Source organism: Mobula birostris, chromosome 1 (genome assembly GCF_030028105.1).
Source record: "Mobula birostris isolate sMobBir1 chromosome 1, sMobBir1.hap1, whole genome shotgun sequence".
NCBI lineage: Eukaryota > Metazoa > Chordata > Chondrichthyes > Myliobatiformes > Myliobatidae > Mobula > Mobula birostris.
In genome coordinates this window covers 81,868,611-81,885,141 of record NC_092370.1, presented here as the reverse complement: position 1 = coordinate 81,885,141, position 16,531 = coordinate 81,868,611, and the positions used below count along the sequence as shown (strand labels likewise).

General features: G+C 38.0%; 1 protein-coding gene across 14 annotated transcripts in view; it reads right to left on the bottom strand.

Annotated features, from left to right (window-relative positions):
* Positions 1-16,531, bottom strand: part of LOC140197714 (intermembrane lipid transfer protein VPS13B-like) — a 1,066,299-nt gene that overhangs the window by 692,570 nt on the left and 357,198 nt on the right. For all 14 annotated transcript variants that reach the window (XR_011886009.1, XM_072258131.1, XM_072258103.1 and 11 more), the window contains exon 18: positions 8,603-8,737. Coding sequence is in view for 13 of the 14 variants with exons in the window: in XM_072258131.1 (XP_072114232.1) it covers positions 8,603-8,737 (135 nt within the window). In the remaining variant the exon portion in view is untranslated. The remainder of the gene's footprint in view (positions 1-8,602; positions 8,738-16,531) is intronic.

Genomic DNA, 16,531 nt, shown 5'->3' with positions numbered 1-16,531 from the left:
GGTGAAAAAGGCAAATGGTATGCTGGCATTCATAGCAAGAGGATTTGAGTACAAGAGCAGGGAGGTACTACTGCAGTTGTACAAGGCCTTGGTGAGACCACACCTGGAGTATTGTGTGCAGTTTTGGTCCCCTAATGTGAGAAAAGACATCCTTGCCATAGAGGGAGTACAAAGAAGGTTCACCAGCTTGATTCCTGGGATGGAAGGACTTTCATATGATGAAAGACTGGATCGACTAGGCTTAAACTCTCTGAAATTTAGATTGAGGGGGGATCTTATTGAAACATATAAAATCCTAAAGGGATTGGACAGGCTAAATGCAGGAAGATTGTTCCCGATGCTGGGGAAGTCCAGAACGAGGGGTCACAGTTTGAGGATAAAGGGAAGCCTTTTAGGACCGAGATTAGGAAAAACTTCTTCACACAGAGAGTGGTGAATCTGTGGAATTCTCTGCCACAGGAAACAGTTGAGGCCAGTTCATTGGCTATATTTAAGAGGGAGTTACATATGGACCTTGTTGCTAAAGGGATCAGGGGGTATGGGGGGGGGGGAAGGCTGGTACAGGGTTCTGAGTTGGATGATCAGCCATGATCATACTGAACGGCGGTGCAGGCTTGAAGGGCTGAATGGCCTACTCCTGCACCTGTTTTCTATTTTTCTATGTTTCTATCTAGGGACAGTATGTACTGTTATAATGGATTTTAAAAAACCCCAACGTGAGCAAAGCACCATGAAAATAAACTAAATATTTAGATCTCAGTAGAGTTATTAAACCAACAATTTGAATAGAATGTTGGATTAAGATCTTTGTTGCAGTACTAGATGACCACCCACCACTTGAAAAGGCAGATTTCACAAACAAATGAATAATCAGTCTCAGCAGCTGAGGCAACTATTCACACTGGGATCACAGGACTTGGAGTATCATTATTTCACACCAAAGCAATACATTTATGGTATCAATTGTTCACCCAACTTTTAAAACAGAAACTAAGTACTGTCCAATACTCGATCAGAAGCCACTAATGTTTATCTAAAATCCTGGAATGATTCCACTTAGATTCGGAACTATTTAATCAAACCTCAGAGATTTCTCAGAAATCCTTGAGAGAAAGAAATAAAAGAGTAAAAGAATGTAAAGAAGACAAAGCAGAACAGAAGAGAAATGTGATAAATCCAAATATACCTGAAAAACTAAGGAAATAGAATATTTGAATGAAATAAGAGAAAAAAGATAAATAAGATTCATCCTTTGAATTTTTATTGGGATGGTGGGGGAGAGGCTGGTTAAACATTCAGAGATAGAATAAGAATCAGGTATTTTATCACAGGCATGTGCCGTGAAATTTGTTAACTTAGCAGCAGCAGTTCAATGCAATACATGATCTAGCACAGAAAAAATAATAAATAAAATAAAAATAATAAAGAAATAAACAAGTAAATCAATTACAGTATACATATATTGAATAGATTATAAAAATTGTGCAAAATGGAACTATTTTAAAAAGTGAGGTAGTGTCCAAAGATTCAATGTCCATTTAGCGTATTGAAGTTTCAGTCAGTCCGGTGAGTAGGAAAAAATAAGTCTCTGGACATTAGTGGCTTGTATATTCAAATCTGAAATATATGAATTCTTGTTATATATGGTCTATTGTTTTATTAACTTTTTCACTTGTGTGGTGATTTTGTGGACATTCCCTGGTTGTGCACGAACAGATGCTGAGTGGATACTCACTTGAACTACCACAGACTATCTGGGGATGCCACTCATGTGAACATTGTCTTTGAAGAAGATCCAGGATAGTGACCTAGAACTTACAGTAGAACAACATTAAACATTCAAGTCAGAAGGTGGCTGCTGTGAAGCAGATAAAACAGTATCAATTGAGAAACACCTGGATATGTAACTACGTGGAGGAACAGGGCTTACAAGGATATTGGCTGAACACATGAAATTGGACAACACACATAAAAGTTGCTGGTGAACGCAGCAGGCCAGGCAGCATCTCTAGGAAGAGGTGCAGTCGACGTTTCAGGCCGAGACCCTTCATCAGGACTTTTATGTGTGTTGCTTGAATTTCCAACATCTGCAGAATTCCTGTTGTTTACATGAAATTGGGACTAGTTGGGTGGACAGTATGGTCAGCACACACTGGATGAGCCAAGGGGCCTGAATACTTGCAGTGTTGCACTATTACCGTATGGATGTCAATGGCTCTAGACAGTGGCAACAAATTGGGAGGTAGTACCACAGAAACCATGGGAACTTTTTGCCATTATGACTGTACATATCCTCACTACAACATAAAGGTGGTGGATTTGGAGGATTTTTAAGCTAGTCAGTTGAGTAACTGGCAAACAAATAGTTTGCTCCAGAATTTGTTTCATTTCTTATGATACTTTGCATGTGTACAAGTCAATAATTTGTATTGTAAGAAAGTGAATCACTTCAGGCTCAGTAGATTTGCCCAACTGAAGTAGCCACAGTATTATGCAGGTGGTCCTGCTGAGATCCTGTTCAGTGCTGACTTCCAGGGTGTTGATGATGAGGAAACAGAAATGGCATTATATATCAAGGCCATTGTTTGCATTTCCAGAGCACTTGCATTCTGTCCACAGTGACTATTCCGAGCTCCCAGTTGCATGCCATTTCAATTCCTCTTCTCATTCCTACACCAACAAGCCCATACTCAGCCTTCCCTACCGCAGGGCGGAACTCAAAGCAAACTAAATTAACAACAACTCATATTCTACCTGAATAGCTTATAGCCCAAAGGTATGAACATTGATTTTTCAGTTTCAGGGAACCCTCGCATCCACCGATTCTCCTGCCAGCCCATCCTCTCCCTCCTTTTCATTTCTCTTTGATCCTTCCATTTTTGTACCCTTTCCCATACTACTCGACTGCCCAACACCCAATCATCCAGTTTCGTCTTCCTCCTCTCCTTCCAATTCCCTGTCTACTTCTGATTCCATCACCCTTCAACTCTCCCCTAATGGTTTCCATTATCACCTTCCTTTCTTTCTCATCTGGTAGCATTCATGTGGCCAATGATCATCCTCTAGGTTATCTCCACATTCACCCTCCCATAAGACTATAAGACATAGGAACAAAACTGTGCAATCCCAATGACTACCCAATGACTTGGCCTCCAACGCAGTTAATTCCACAGATTCATCACCCCCGGCTAAAGAAATTCCCCCTCACTCTGTTCTAAATGGATGTCCCTCTGAGACTGTGCCCTCTGGTCCTGAACTTCCACTATATAAGAAACATCTTCTCCACATCCACTCAATCTAGGCCTTTCAATATTTGATTAGTTTCAATGAGATCGCCCCTTATTCTTCTAAATTCCAGTAAGTACAGGCACAGAGCATCAAACGCTCCTCATATGTTAACCCATTCATTCCCAGAATCATTCTTGTGAACGTCCTCTGGACTCTCTCCAGTGTCAACACATTTTTTCATTGATAATGAACCCAAACGTCCTCAATGCCTTATAAAGTCTCAACATTACATCCTTGCTTTTATACTCTGGTCCTCTCAAAAAGAAAAATAATGTTGCATTTTCCTTCCTTACCACCAAATTAACCTGCTAGTTAACCTTTAGGGAATCCTGCAATAGGACTCCCAAATCATTTTGCACCACTGATTTTTGGAATTTCTCTCCATTTAAAAAATAGACTATGCCATTATTCCTTTTACCAAAGTACATGACCATAGACTTCCCTACACTATATTCCATCTGCCATTTCCTAGCCCATTCTCCCAATCTGTCCAAATCCTTCTGCAGGTTCCCTAATGCCTCAACACGTAACTTTGTATCAGCTGCAAACTTGGTCACAAAGTTCCAACACCAACTCCTGCGGAACACCACTAGTTACTGGCAGCCAACCAGCAAAAAACCCCTTTATTCACACTCTTTGTCCCCCTCCCCCCCCCACCATTCAGCCAATCTTCCATCCATGCACGTATTTCTCCTGTAATACCATGGGCTATTATTTTGAGTAGTCTCATATGTGGCATCTTGTCAAAGGCTTTCAGAAAATCCAAGTAAACAACAAACGCATTGACATTTGCAATTTTCCAGTCCTCCAGAACCATTCCAGAATCTAGTGATTCTTGAAAGACCATTAATAATGCTTCCACAACCTCATCAGTTACTGTTTTCAGAACCCTGGTGATCCATCCATCTGGTCTAGGTGACTTTCAGATCTACCTTCAGATCTTACAGTTTCCCAAACACCACCTCATTAGTAATACTGACTACACTCACGTCTGCCTTCAATACTCATGAACTTCTGGCATACTGCTGCTGTCTTCCACAGTGAAGACTGACTCAAAATACTTACTAAAATCATCTGCCATTTCTTTGTCCACCATTACTACCACTCTAGCATCATTATACAAAGTCTTATATCCATTCTTGCCTCTTTTTTTACTCTTTATATGTCTAAAAAATCTTTTGGTATCTTCTTTTAATACCATTAGTTAGCTTACCTCCATATTTCGTATTTTCTCCACTCATTTTTCTTTTAGTTGTCTTCTGGTGGTTTTTAAAAGCTTCCCACTCCTACTTCACACTAATTTTTGTGCTATTTCATATGCTACATCTCTTTTGCTTTTTTGCTGTCTTTGACTTCCCTTATCAGCCACATTGCCTCACCCTCCCTTTTGAATACTGCTTTGGGATCTATCTATCCTGCAACTTCCAAATTGACCCCCAGACATTCTATTGTTGTTCTGCCATCATCCCTGCTTGTGTCCCCTTCCAATCAACTCTGGTCAGCTTCTCTCTCATGCCCCTGTAAACTCCCTGTAATCCACTTTATCTTCTCCTTCTCAAACTGTAGAGTAAATTCTATCATAATATGATCACTGCCTCCCTAATCAAATCTGGTTCATTACACAACACTCAATCCAGAATTGTCTTTCCCCTAGTGGGCTCAGCCATAAGCTACCCGAAAAAGACATCTCATAGGTATTCTATGAATTCCCTCTCTTGGAATCCAGCATCAATCTCATTTTCCCAATCTACCTGCACATTGAAATCCCCCATGACTATCATAACAATGCCCTTATTACATGCCTTTTCCATCTCCTGGATACTGTTTAAGGGCCTGTATATAACTTCCAGCAGGGCCTTTTTACCGTTGCAGTTTCTTAACTCCATCCACAATGTTTCTACATCTTCCAATCCTATGTCACCCCTCTCTAAGGATTTTACTTCATTTTTTACCAGCAGAGCCACCCCAACCCTTGTATTGAAAAGACCTGCCTGTTCTTTTGATACAAGGTGTATTCTTGGATGTTAAGCTCCCAACTATGATCTTCTTTCAGCTACAACTCAGTAATGCACACAACATCACACCTGTCAATCTTTAATTGCACTACAAGGACATCTGCTTCAATCCGTATACTACATGCTTTCAAGTGTAACACCTTCAGTCCTGTATTCACCACCATTTTCAATTCTGCCCCCATGTTACACTTCAGCTCATCCCAGAGACTGTAATTTTGCCCTATCATCTGTCTGTCCTTCCTCACAGTCTCACTACACAATGTATCAACTTCTGCACCAATTGCTCCACTGTCAGCCTAATCACTCTGGTTTCCATCCCCGTCAAATTAGTTTGAACCCTTCCCAACAGCTCTAGTAAACTGGAGCACAAGAATATTGGTCTCAGGTTCAGGTGTAACCCGCTCTTTTTGTACACATCATACAGTAACTTCCTCAGAAGGGATTCCAATTATGCATAAATGTGAAACCCTGCCCCCTGCACCTCTCCCTCAGCCACTCATTCATGTGTACTATTATTTTATTCCTACCGTGACTAGCATCTGGTACTGAGAGTAATCCAGAGATTACTAACTTGGAGGTCTTCCATAACTCCTTATTTCCCCTTTCTATCTATGTCATTAGTGCCAATGAGCATCATGACCTCTGGCTGCTCACCCTTCCTCTTTTAAATCTTATGCAGTCTCTCAAAGATGTCCTTGACCTTCGCACCGGTGAGGCAAAACATCATCCTGGCTTCTTTTTTGTGGCCAGAGAATCTGCTGCCCATCCCCCTAACTATTGAGTCTCCTATCACGATCGCTCTGCCTGACTTTACCCCTCCCTGCTGAGCCTCAGAACCAGCAACACTGCCCATGACCTAAGTTGCTGCTCCTGTGGCCTGATAAGGAATCTACCCCATCAGCAGTACCAAAGGGATATACTTGTTGCTGTCCTCTCCCCTCTCCTCTCCTGACTCCCTGCCTTTTCTTTTGTCTTTCTCCATATATCATCTACTTGACCAAATTTCATGATACAGTATACCTAAGCGTCATAAACCTGATTCTTATTCTGCCTCAATCTAGAACGTTCCCCTCCCTCTCCTTTACCTGATTCGATCTTATCATCCTTCCATCTCTTTTGGTTCACCAATCACCTATTGGCCCCCTTCATGTCATTATCCCTCTCCTCTACCTCAGTGTGATGTAGGGTTTCAACCCAAGATGTCAACAACTCTTTTGCCCCAGAGGTGCTGCTCAACTTGCGAAGAGCCTCCAGGAAATTGTTTGTTGCTCTAGATTCAAGCATCTGCAATCTCCTCTGTATCCAATTGTGATTCTGTATCAGATTACAACATCAGCATTTATTTTGCTTGTTTCTCTCATTTATTGTGGTGGTAGTGGTGAAAGGTTTAGAAAATGATGGTGAAATAGCCTGGTTTTGTAATGGCAATATATTTTTGTACATGGCTGGTGTTGAAGAGAGAGAATAGATTAAAACAATGAACACACTTCATATGGATTGGGTGCCAATCAAGCAGGGTGCTTGCGTTGGACAGTGTCATGACTCAAGTATTATTGGAACTGAATTCCTTATCACATGTGGAGAGAATTCCATTACACTCCCGGCCTGTGCATTGTAGATGGTGGAAAGGCAACTTCAACTTAACTTCCATTAAAAAAGTCAATCTCAGAAGAAACACAGCACTGTTATTTGAAGCACATGGAGAAGCCCAAACTCCATCTAATTTCTTCAAGGTGTCTTAATTTCAAAACATTAAGCTCAGTTGGACAGTTGAAATGTTTCCCGCTTGTGAAGTCAGACATCCTGGCAATCATTCATAAACCTACAGCAAACTTTATATAAAGATAGGAGAGAAGTTTCACACTGAGTTCAGTCACTAAGAAACAGGTGAAGATGATTAAAATTTCACACCAACAACTATCTATAAGAAAGAGTTTAATCTCATCATTTTAGATCTTTATGATAATCCAATGTACCATCTATTTGGCGTTTTCTCATAATAAAGTCATTGTTATTCATGAAACTACTTAAAAATACAAATGCTAGATAATACATTTTAAAGCATTATTGTTTTAAAACTCTCCCAACTTTTGAGCACATCTACATGAAACATTGCCGTAGAAAAGCAGCATCCATTATCAAAGATCGTCACCACCCAGGCCGTGCTCTTTTCTTGCTGCTGCCATCAGGTAGAATATACAGGAGCCTCAGGACTCACACCACCAGGTTCAAGAACAGTTACTACCCCTCAGCCATCAGGCTCTTGAACAAAAAGGGATAACTACACTCATTTAAGGACTCTTTTATCTTGTTATTTTATGTTTTTGTTATTTATTGCTACTTATTTATATCTGTATTTGCACAGTTGTCCATTGCTAACAGCTGCTGTTCCATAGATTTGCTAAGTATGCCGCAGAAACAGAATCTCAGGATTGTATGTGGTGACATGTATGTACTCTGATAGTAAATTTTACTTTGAACTTTGTAAACTGAACATAGAATTCAAATAGTCACCATTTCTAGAATTTGACACCACTCCAAGAAAAAGGGTCAAATCTCTTCTCTCCTTTACATTATAAATGAGCAATGTAGTGGTAATTACCTATTGAACTCCACGTCTGAAATTCAGCTCTTTTGAATTGAGAGATGGACTTCAATACATATTTATTTTCACATCAAGCATTTAGTGTTTAATAACATACGACAAGTTACTGACCTATTAAACTTTATGGCTTACATGGGTATGGAAGGAACTATTCTCTACTTAGATTATAGAATTGTTTTGCGGATGTATATAAGAATTTGAATGAAATGTGTTAAAATTGAAACTGTATTTAATAGAGATGATTAACCAAAGTTAATTTAAATTAATCAACGCAATTCTGAATGTATGTTAACTGCTGTCATTTTAAACCATTTTCTCTTGCAAGAACATGACTAAATGTACTGCTTTAATTAAGTGGAGCACGCCACATGCACAGACCTTAAGACAGCCTTGTACATCAAAAAATTATACATTAATTTTTAACAGTGAAACTTCAGGGAATACAAACAAACTCCAAAGCAGTTTAAGCCAGATTGTAAATAAGATTATTATTTTCACTGCCTAATCATTGCATATAGTAAGTAGAACTTTTAACACAATAAGATTATCCACTGGCAAAACAACACATCCTTTGGGAGAGAAAGCTGATTCATGGCAGACAAGCAAACTCTAATTTCAGTGACTTCCCTTATAAAGAGATCAGTCAATTCTCCTATTCAGGCAATAAACTTTTACATGTTCCAGCTGCACATACCTGGGGCTTTGGCACAAGCTTTTATTGATCCCATGGTCCCCGAAACACATTTTACCAATGATGTGCTACAGAATTTCAACTCAATGTTTTGGATAGAACCCTCCAGAGTTGGCAATGGATTCTGGGATTTCACACCTAATAAAAGAAAATTGCAAATGAAGTAGTCTGCTGTGTTTAAATAATTAGGAATTCTAGATAGTGGAGTTATTTCTCCACACTTAGTTGTAATGTTATACAAACTGTGTATTCGTATATAACTGTATGAGCTTTGTACAAAATTACATAAATTGCAAAAAAAATCAGCACAGGCTTAACTTTCAATCTTTTCAAAAATACATTGTGAAGCAGTTTTTAATTTTCAAAATATTCAGACTTGCAAATTGCTCTGAATGATAGCTGCAGATAATGAAGACAGTTAAACCTGCAACACAGGGCAGTAAATTAATCTGACACTTCAAGTGCATTCTACTATGGCACTGCAGTGTAAATTTGGATATGAAGCACAACCTAATTCCGGAGGCACAAGTCTCACATTGGTTCGTTTCAGCACTTCATTGAGTACAAGCTGGAGTGGTCACCATGCCTAGTTTATAAAAGTGGCCTAATGGCCTCCTTAAAATACCTTAACTTATTGATTAGTTCAAATGTTTAGTTAAGTGATTAGTTCAAAGTTTCTTCCAGTCCAAACTTTCTAAGCATCCCTAATTATTGGAAGAAAATCTGTGCATGCATCTATGCTTGCACAGACCGTTCCTCAACGGGACAGTGGAGCTTGAGCCAAGCAGGAACCAAACAGTGTAAACAGGGTTCCATCTCAATGGAAATAGATATCACAAACAAACATATGATCCATCTAAACTAATGAACTCTGATAGAAAACACACCTTCCTTCTCAGTCTCAAAAATGTTAAAGTTCAGAACAGTACCGTGATTGCATTTAGCTACCACTACAAAATAGCTTTGAACAATCTATGAAAGTAACTTGAAAGGAAGGATCGATCTCTAGTTTGTGATAAGCACTACTCAACAATAGTAATTGGTTTAATGTAAGTGTGCATGACAATACCCATCAAATCTAACCTTGACATTTTTGCACACTGCTATGGAAAGTACAGTGCCTTCAAATTACAAGGATCCTTCTTCTGCTAATTAAACTTTATTTCTTCACAAATCTGCATCAGATCATTAAAGAGAAAAAATATCAAATATTTTAGGTAAGGACAATATCTAATTTTGTTTAAAATTGCATCATTTCAAAATCTCGTTTAAAATTTTCTGAAAACTTGAGTCCAAAGTCCATATTGTTTCAGACTTGAGAGATTTTGAAATGGAGATAGTTTTGCTGTGACTGCAAGCTTCCTCTTTAACTCAAACTAATTAGTTTATTAATAAACCACACAATGTATTTACTGATAGGGTCACTTTGTTAACTATTTACTCTACTAACTTAACCTTTGCCTTACCTGGCTACTCATTATATACAGGTTATATTCTCCCAAGATTATTCATGCCCGATTTCTGTATGTACAAATGGGCATTGGAAAACCAATGGGATGGATTTGCCATCTGCTATGGAGCTGCAGGCATCTTCTGCTGTGTGGGAATTTGGTCTCAGTTTGTGGCAATATCTGGATGGTTTGGTTAAATGCCCAGGACATTACCTTTGGATGCCCTATGTCTCAATCAAATATATTGTTTGACAGGAAACATTTCTAACTTATGCACTGTTCAGGTTACGAATAGTTCTCAGGAATGTAAGTCTGTCAGGGGGAGGAACTGTAGAATTGAGTCATTACACTGTTCCAATTTCAAACATGCAGATAGAAAAGCTAGCAATAAAAATATTGCTTCATTAGGATGGAAGCTATCGACAATAAGTTTACAGGCATTAAAAGTAAAATATATTAATTTCACAGTGGAATAACTGGAGTATACTAGTGAGAAAGTTAATTATTCCTCAATGGGCATCACAAACATCATTCTGTTATATTTGACAAATATAGTTGCAGAAAAACAGTGGAGAATATAACAAAACAAGTAGTAAACTGCAGGTTAATGAAATTCACAAATCCACATATTAGTACTTTAAAAACATGCACCAACAATAAAAAAAATTCAATTTCTAATGCAAATAACCTATGCATAACCCAGAGTTGCTTTACTTGCATATCATATGACATATTATATATATAGCACAGCATTTGCTTGAAGGATATGACTTTACAGTCAGCCATTTTCATTTTTAAAAGCTACCTTCAGAAGATACTGTCTCCAAATATAACGTCTGTCCGATGAGGCAAGATAAATGGAAAATAAATGCCACTGAAAGTGATGATCTCACCTGTAGATTGAATTCTATTTCATGAGCTCTGGTAAACATATGTGAGCGAAAACTACTGCAAACATTCCCTGCATCTATTTGCTTTTAGCTTGAATTCCATTTTAACTATTGGTGATGAATGACCTAGAGCCCACATTTAATAAAGTACAAGTTGAAGACTTTTAAAAATATATTCTTGTTCTGATTCCTTATGTAACAAATTGCTCAGAGGAAGGCTCGATGTTTATTACAGACCATTTATATTTCTATATAATAATTAGTAAATTAGTTTAGTATTGTCACATGTACAGTGAAAAATTTGTCTTGCATAATGGTCACACAAATTAATTCATTACAACAGAGTATTGAGGTTGTACAATGTAAAACAACAACAATGCAGAATAGAAGTGCAGTAATTACAGAGATGGGTTGTATTGCGGCTGTAAATACCTAGGAAATAAATGACAAGCAATGGGTGGATATTTCAACCCAATTATCAACAGTGGAATTTCTGCAAGAAATTTCTATCACCAACACAACACCCAGAGTGCAAGGTAAATAGGATTAGGAGCACGTTAAGTTTGACGGCCAAGATGATGTGCTGATCATTATTGGAGGTGGAGATGGGTGTCAACAGAGCAATAGATTAGCAAAATTGGACGTGATAAAGGCATGGTTGAGGATTGTCGGCAGATTTTCCCCCCACTTATTCACAGGATGTTGACATTAATGATGAAGCACACATTTATCATCAATTGTCAACCAACAAAGATTATATTTAATTGAAATAAATACAAATGTTTGTACGTAATTGAATAAATATTTAGATAAATATTTAATTGAAGAAAAAAATTAATGTATTTCTTTTTAAATAAAGTATGGAACTTAATCTACCTCCAGCATAAAGTAACCCATATTGGTGTTATTTCAGTTTAAGTCGTAACAATGAAAATTATTTTAAACAGGCATTTGATAATGTTCAGGGTGAATCAAGGCAATTTGTCATGTTTTATAGGTCTGGAATATAGTCTGTGAATGATTCTTTGACTATAATTGTGTTGCCAATCATCTTAATTAAGATTTTTCTTGAATTTGTAGTGAAGTGAAAATTACTAATTATTAGTAAATATTTCCAACTATCAATAATTTTGCTGATACAAATATCTGCATGGAAGCTATAATTTTCCTGTGTGGGCAGAAAGTACCATATTTTAATAGTACATGGCTACTCATTTTAGTTATTTCTCCCAAAATAAAGCAAAGATCACAAAATAATATGGAGTATTTGTTCAAAATTTATGCCAACTTGATAAACAAAAAGTCTATTTTAATCATCTGTTTGAGAATTGCTTTGCTTGATCTTAATACTTTCAATAAACGGTCACTGAACATTCATTTGTTTCAAAGTCATCTTTATGTTGTAGTGTCAGTAACAAAAATGCATCTGCTCTGAGTGGGGGTGGTGTCCCCCCACCCTGATTTTGAAGATATTTGCAAGTCTATTTATTGGCATTTCTAGCTCATCATGTGACATGAAAGTCCACCATGTATTCTGGACCTCAGATCACAGGAAAGCCAGAACAGGTAGGAATGACAGGTCTCTTATCTGAAAGGCACTAATGAACCAGTTTACAGCCATTTTAACTAGCACCAGCAAACCCACAAATTACCAGATTTACAGCTTGCTATGGTAGGATTTATACTCATAACATTTAGGTCGCTTGCCCAGCCCCACAATTACTATGTTACAGCTACTTGTAATTTACAATAATGATAGTCTATAAAGAAAAATACGGTTTGGTAATTTTATTCATACTTAGTAAGTGTGAAATTAAGGGAAATTGGTCGTCAGTAGTTACACAAATCTGCTCCAGAGACAGAAAGATCGAGAGGGTGTCTACAGGAGTGAGATACGCCAACTAGTGGAATAGTGCCATAGCAACAACCTGGCACTCAACGTCAGTAAGACGAAAGAGATGATTGTGGACTTCCAGAAGAGTAAGACGAAGGAACATATACCAATCCTCATAGAGAGATCAGAAGTGGAGACTGTGAGCAGCTTCAAGTTTCTGGCTGTCAAGTTCTCTGAGGAACTAACCTGGTCCCAACAAATCAATGTAGTTACAAAGAAGGTAAGACCGTGGCTATACTTTATTAGGAGTTTGAAGAGATTTGGCATGTCAACGAATCACTCAAAAACTTCTATAGTTGTACAATGGAGAACATTCTGACAGGCTGCATCACTGTCTGGTATGGAGAGGCTACTGCACAGGACCGAAAGCAGCTGCAGAAGGTTGTAAATCTAGTCAGCTCCATCTTGGGCACTAGCCTACAAAGTACCCAGGACATCTTTAGGGAGCAGTGTCTCAGAAAGGCAGCATCTATTATTAAGGGCCTCCAGCATCCAGGGCATGCCCTTTTCTCACTGTTATCATCTGGTAGGAGGTACAGAAGCTGAAGTCACACACTCAGCGATTCAGGAACAGCTTCTTCCCCTCTGCCATTGATTTCTAAATGGACATTGAACTCATGAACTCTACCTCACATTTTTTAATATGTGTTTTTCCATTTTTTGCATGATTTTTAATCTATTCAATATGCATATACTGTCATTTATTTATTTCCTTCTTCTATATTATGTATTGTATTGAACTGCTGCTGCTAAGTTAACAAATTTCATGACACATGCCGGTGATAATAAACCTGATTCTGATTCATCTCCGGATTCAAATTTATCTGAAGGTCATACCCTTCATCTCTCTGTAATTTCATTCAGCATGATAAATCTGTGCTCTTCTGATCACATACTCTTGACCACCCCAAATTTATTTGCTTCACTACTGGTGTTTATGTCTCCAGAACGGCAAAAGTCCTAAAATCTAGAATATTATTCCCAAACTTTTCCAGCTTTCTATTTCTTCTCATTTATGATAATCTTTACCTCTTGGACCATCTGTTTGGATAGCCTCAGTATTGCCTATCAAACTTCAAAGAATGAGAACAGCTGTCATAAAGAAGAGTGGTTGTTCCTGGTGTAGACAATGGACAAATTAGTGGCAGGTAAAAATCAATATAATGAAAGGTACAGTTACATTTTTTGATGTTTTGTTTTACATGCTAATTTATGGAAGGTACATTTCGGGAAGTCCTAAACTCCTTTTTATATGCAATCACTTATAATATAGGAAATATGTCAACCAGTTAACACATTTCCTCAACCTATAATGTGTACAAAAGAAACAAAAATAATTTTAAATAAGATTATAGACTGGTTACGACACAAATAAGAAGCCATTTTGCCATTTTGCCCATCACGTCCACAGGAGCTCTCTACCTGAGCAATTCAAGAGTTACAACTTTTGCCCTTTCTCCATAGGTTTGCTAGTTTTTCCTCACCATATACTTATCCATTTTCCTCTTCACTGAAAAGTTTCTCATCACTTAATTTTAATTTTCTTCTCTATTATTTAATGTACCAAGACGTGAAGAAAACTCCCAGGTTTTTCTTCAAAGTACTGTTTTCCTTTACATTCACCAATGAGAGCAGTTCGGATCTCTGGTCAACATGTTACAGGAAAAATGACTGCATCACTACCCCAAGCCTCTGAATAAGACCATCATCTGATGTTAAGATGAAACTGTTGACGCTGAACTAATGCGAACACCAGACAAGATCTGGAATATACCAGTAAAGACAGATTTGTTCAAATACAGTTCATTATCTCATGAGAAAATACAAATATATAGTTTATTACAGTATAAATATAGATATTATAATGGTACTCCATAGCTTTATATACATATACAGCATATATATAATACCATGAAGTATTATTATAAAATGAGAAGATAACGACAAAGTAATGGACAGATAAGTTTAAAAATAAGAGCAAAATAGGAACAGACAGGGTGGAAAGTTTATAGGTGCCGGACGAACTTTTTTTACTTACACATGGTTTGTGAGATAGTGGAATGCACTCTCAAGAGGTATTGACAGAAATGTATTGTAGGTCAATTTAAAAGAATGGATTAGATTCACAGTGGAAAGAAAAGCAAATAAGAAAAAGTTTAAACCAGATGGACACATGGGATTCGGTACATTGTTGAAGATTCACACAAACAGCATTTGCTTGGTCAAAGTGGCTCAGACTGTGTTTCAATTTCTACACAATCCACTGCAAAGATTACTCTCTTTCTCAATCTTTTTTTTAATTTGCTGCATTCGACTGTTTTGACAGAATTTATTGTCCAGTTCTAATCACCCTTGAGTTAGTGGTGGTGAAATACTTTCTTGAACTGATGTGATTTTTTTTTGTTGTTTGTGTACCAAAAGTGCTGAAAATCTGAAATGCAAACAAAACCAAAATGCTAGAAACACTCAGCATCTAGTGGAAGAGAAGCAGGTCTGAGACCATTCATCAGAATAGACCAGTTCTGACAAAGGCTCTCAGACTTGAAACATTGGCTCTGTTTTTCTTTCCAGAGATATTGTTCTGTGCTTTCACTCCAAGTGAGCTCCAAGCTTGGGTACAGTGGCGATAACTGAAACAAAATTCCAGTCACTGCAAATCTTCTACATTTATTTTGAGATACAATGCAGAACAGGCTTTTCCGGCCCAACAGGCCACACAGCCCAACAACCCAACTATTTAACACTAGCCAAATCACAAGACAATTTACAATGACTAATTAACCTATTAACTGGTAACTCGTTGGACTGCGGGAGGAAACCAGAGCACCCAGAGGAAATCTATGCAGTTATGGGGAGAACATACAAATTCCTTACAGGTAATGGTGGGAACTGAACCCAGGCCACTGGCACCGTAAAACAACGCAGATTATCATAGATGATTAGATAGCTGTTCCATACAGGAATCTTGATACAAATAACTTCATTCACGTGATTTATCTTTCAAGTTTTTAAAATCACTCAATCTATCTGAGGAACATAGAACTAGAGTCAGGGGAAGATCTGTTTTGGATTCATCAAGAAATAACTGATCTTTTCACTCAGCCCCATTTTCCTGCACTATCCCCATATCCCCTGATTCTCTGAATATCCAAAAATCTATTAAACCCAGCTTTTTATTAAACTTAATTACTGGTCCTCTTCAGACCTCCAGGATTGAAAAGATACACCTTGCTCTACGGCTTCTTGCAGGCTAGCGGAGGGATGGAGTGCCTTACGCCTCCTTTGGTGAAGATGTATCTCTGCCTCGCCGCTCCTTTGAAATAGCCTACCCTTATTCTGACAGATGAGCACAAGTAAATATGAGTAGGAGGAATCTCTCAGACCCCTCAAGCCTTATTTGCCATTTAATAAGATCACGGGCAATCTATGCTCTTGTCAATTTGTCTCTGTGCCAGTTCCCAATATCAGTTGCTTCATCATTCAAATACTTACCTTTCTCCACCTTAAACATATCCAATAATCTGGCCTCCACCACCCTCATGAACGAAGAATTCCAAAGATTTTGCAACTATGCAGCAGGGTTCAAGACTTTCACACTGGTGACACATCTCAACATCCACCCCGTCAAGCCCCCTCATGATCTTATATGTTCAAAGGTCATCCTTCATTCTTTTAAACTCTGAGGAATACAGACACA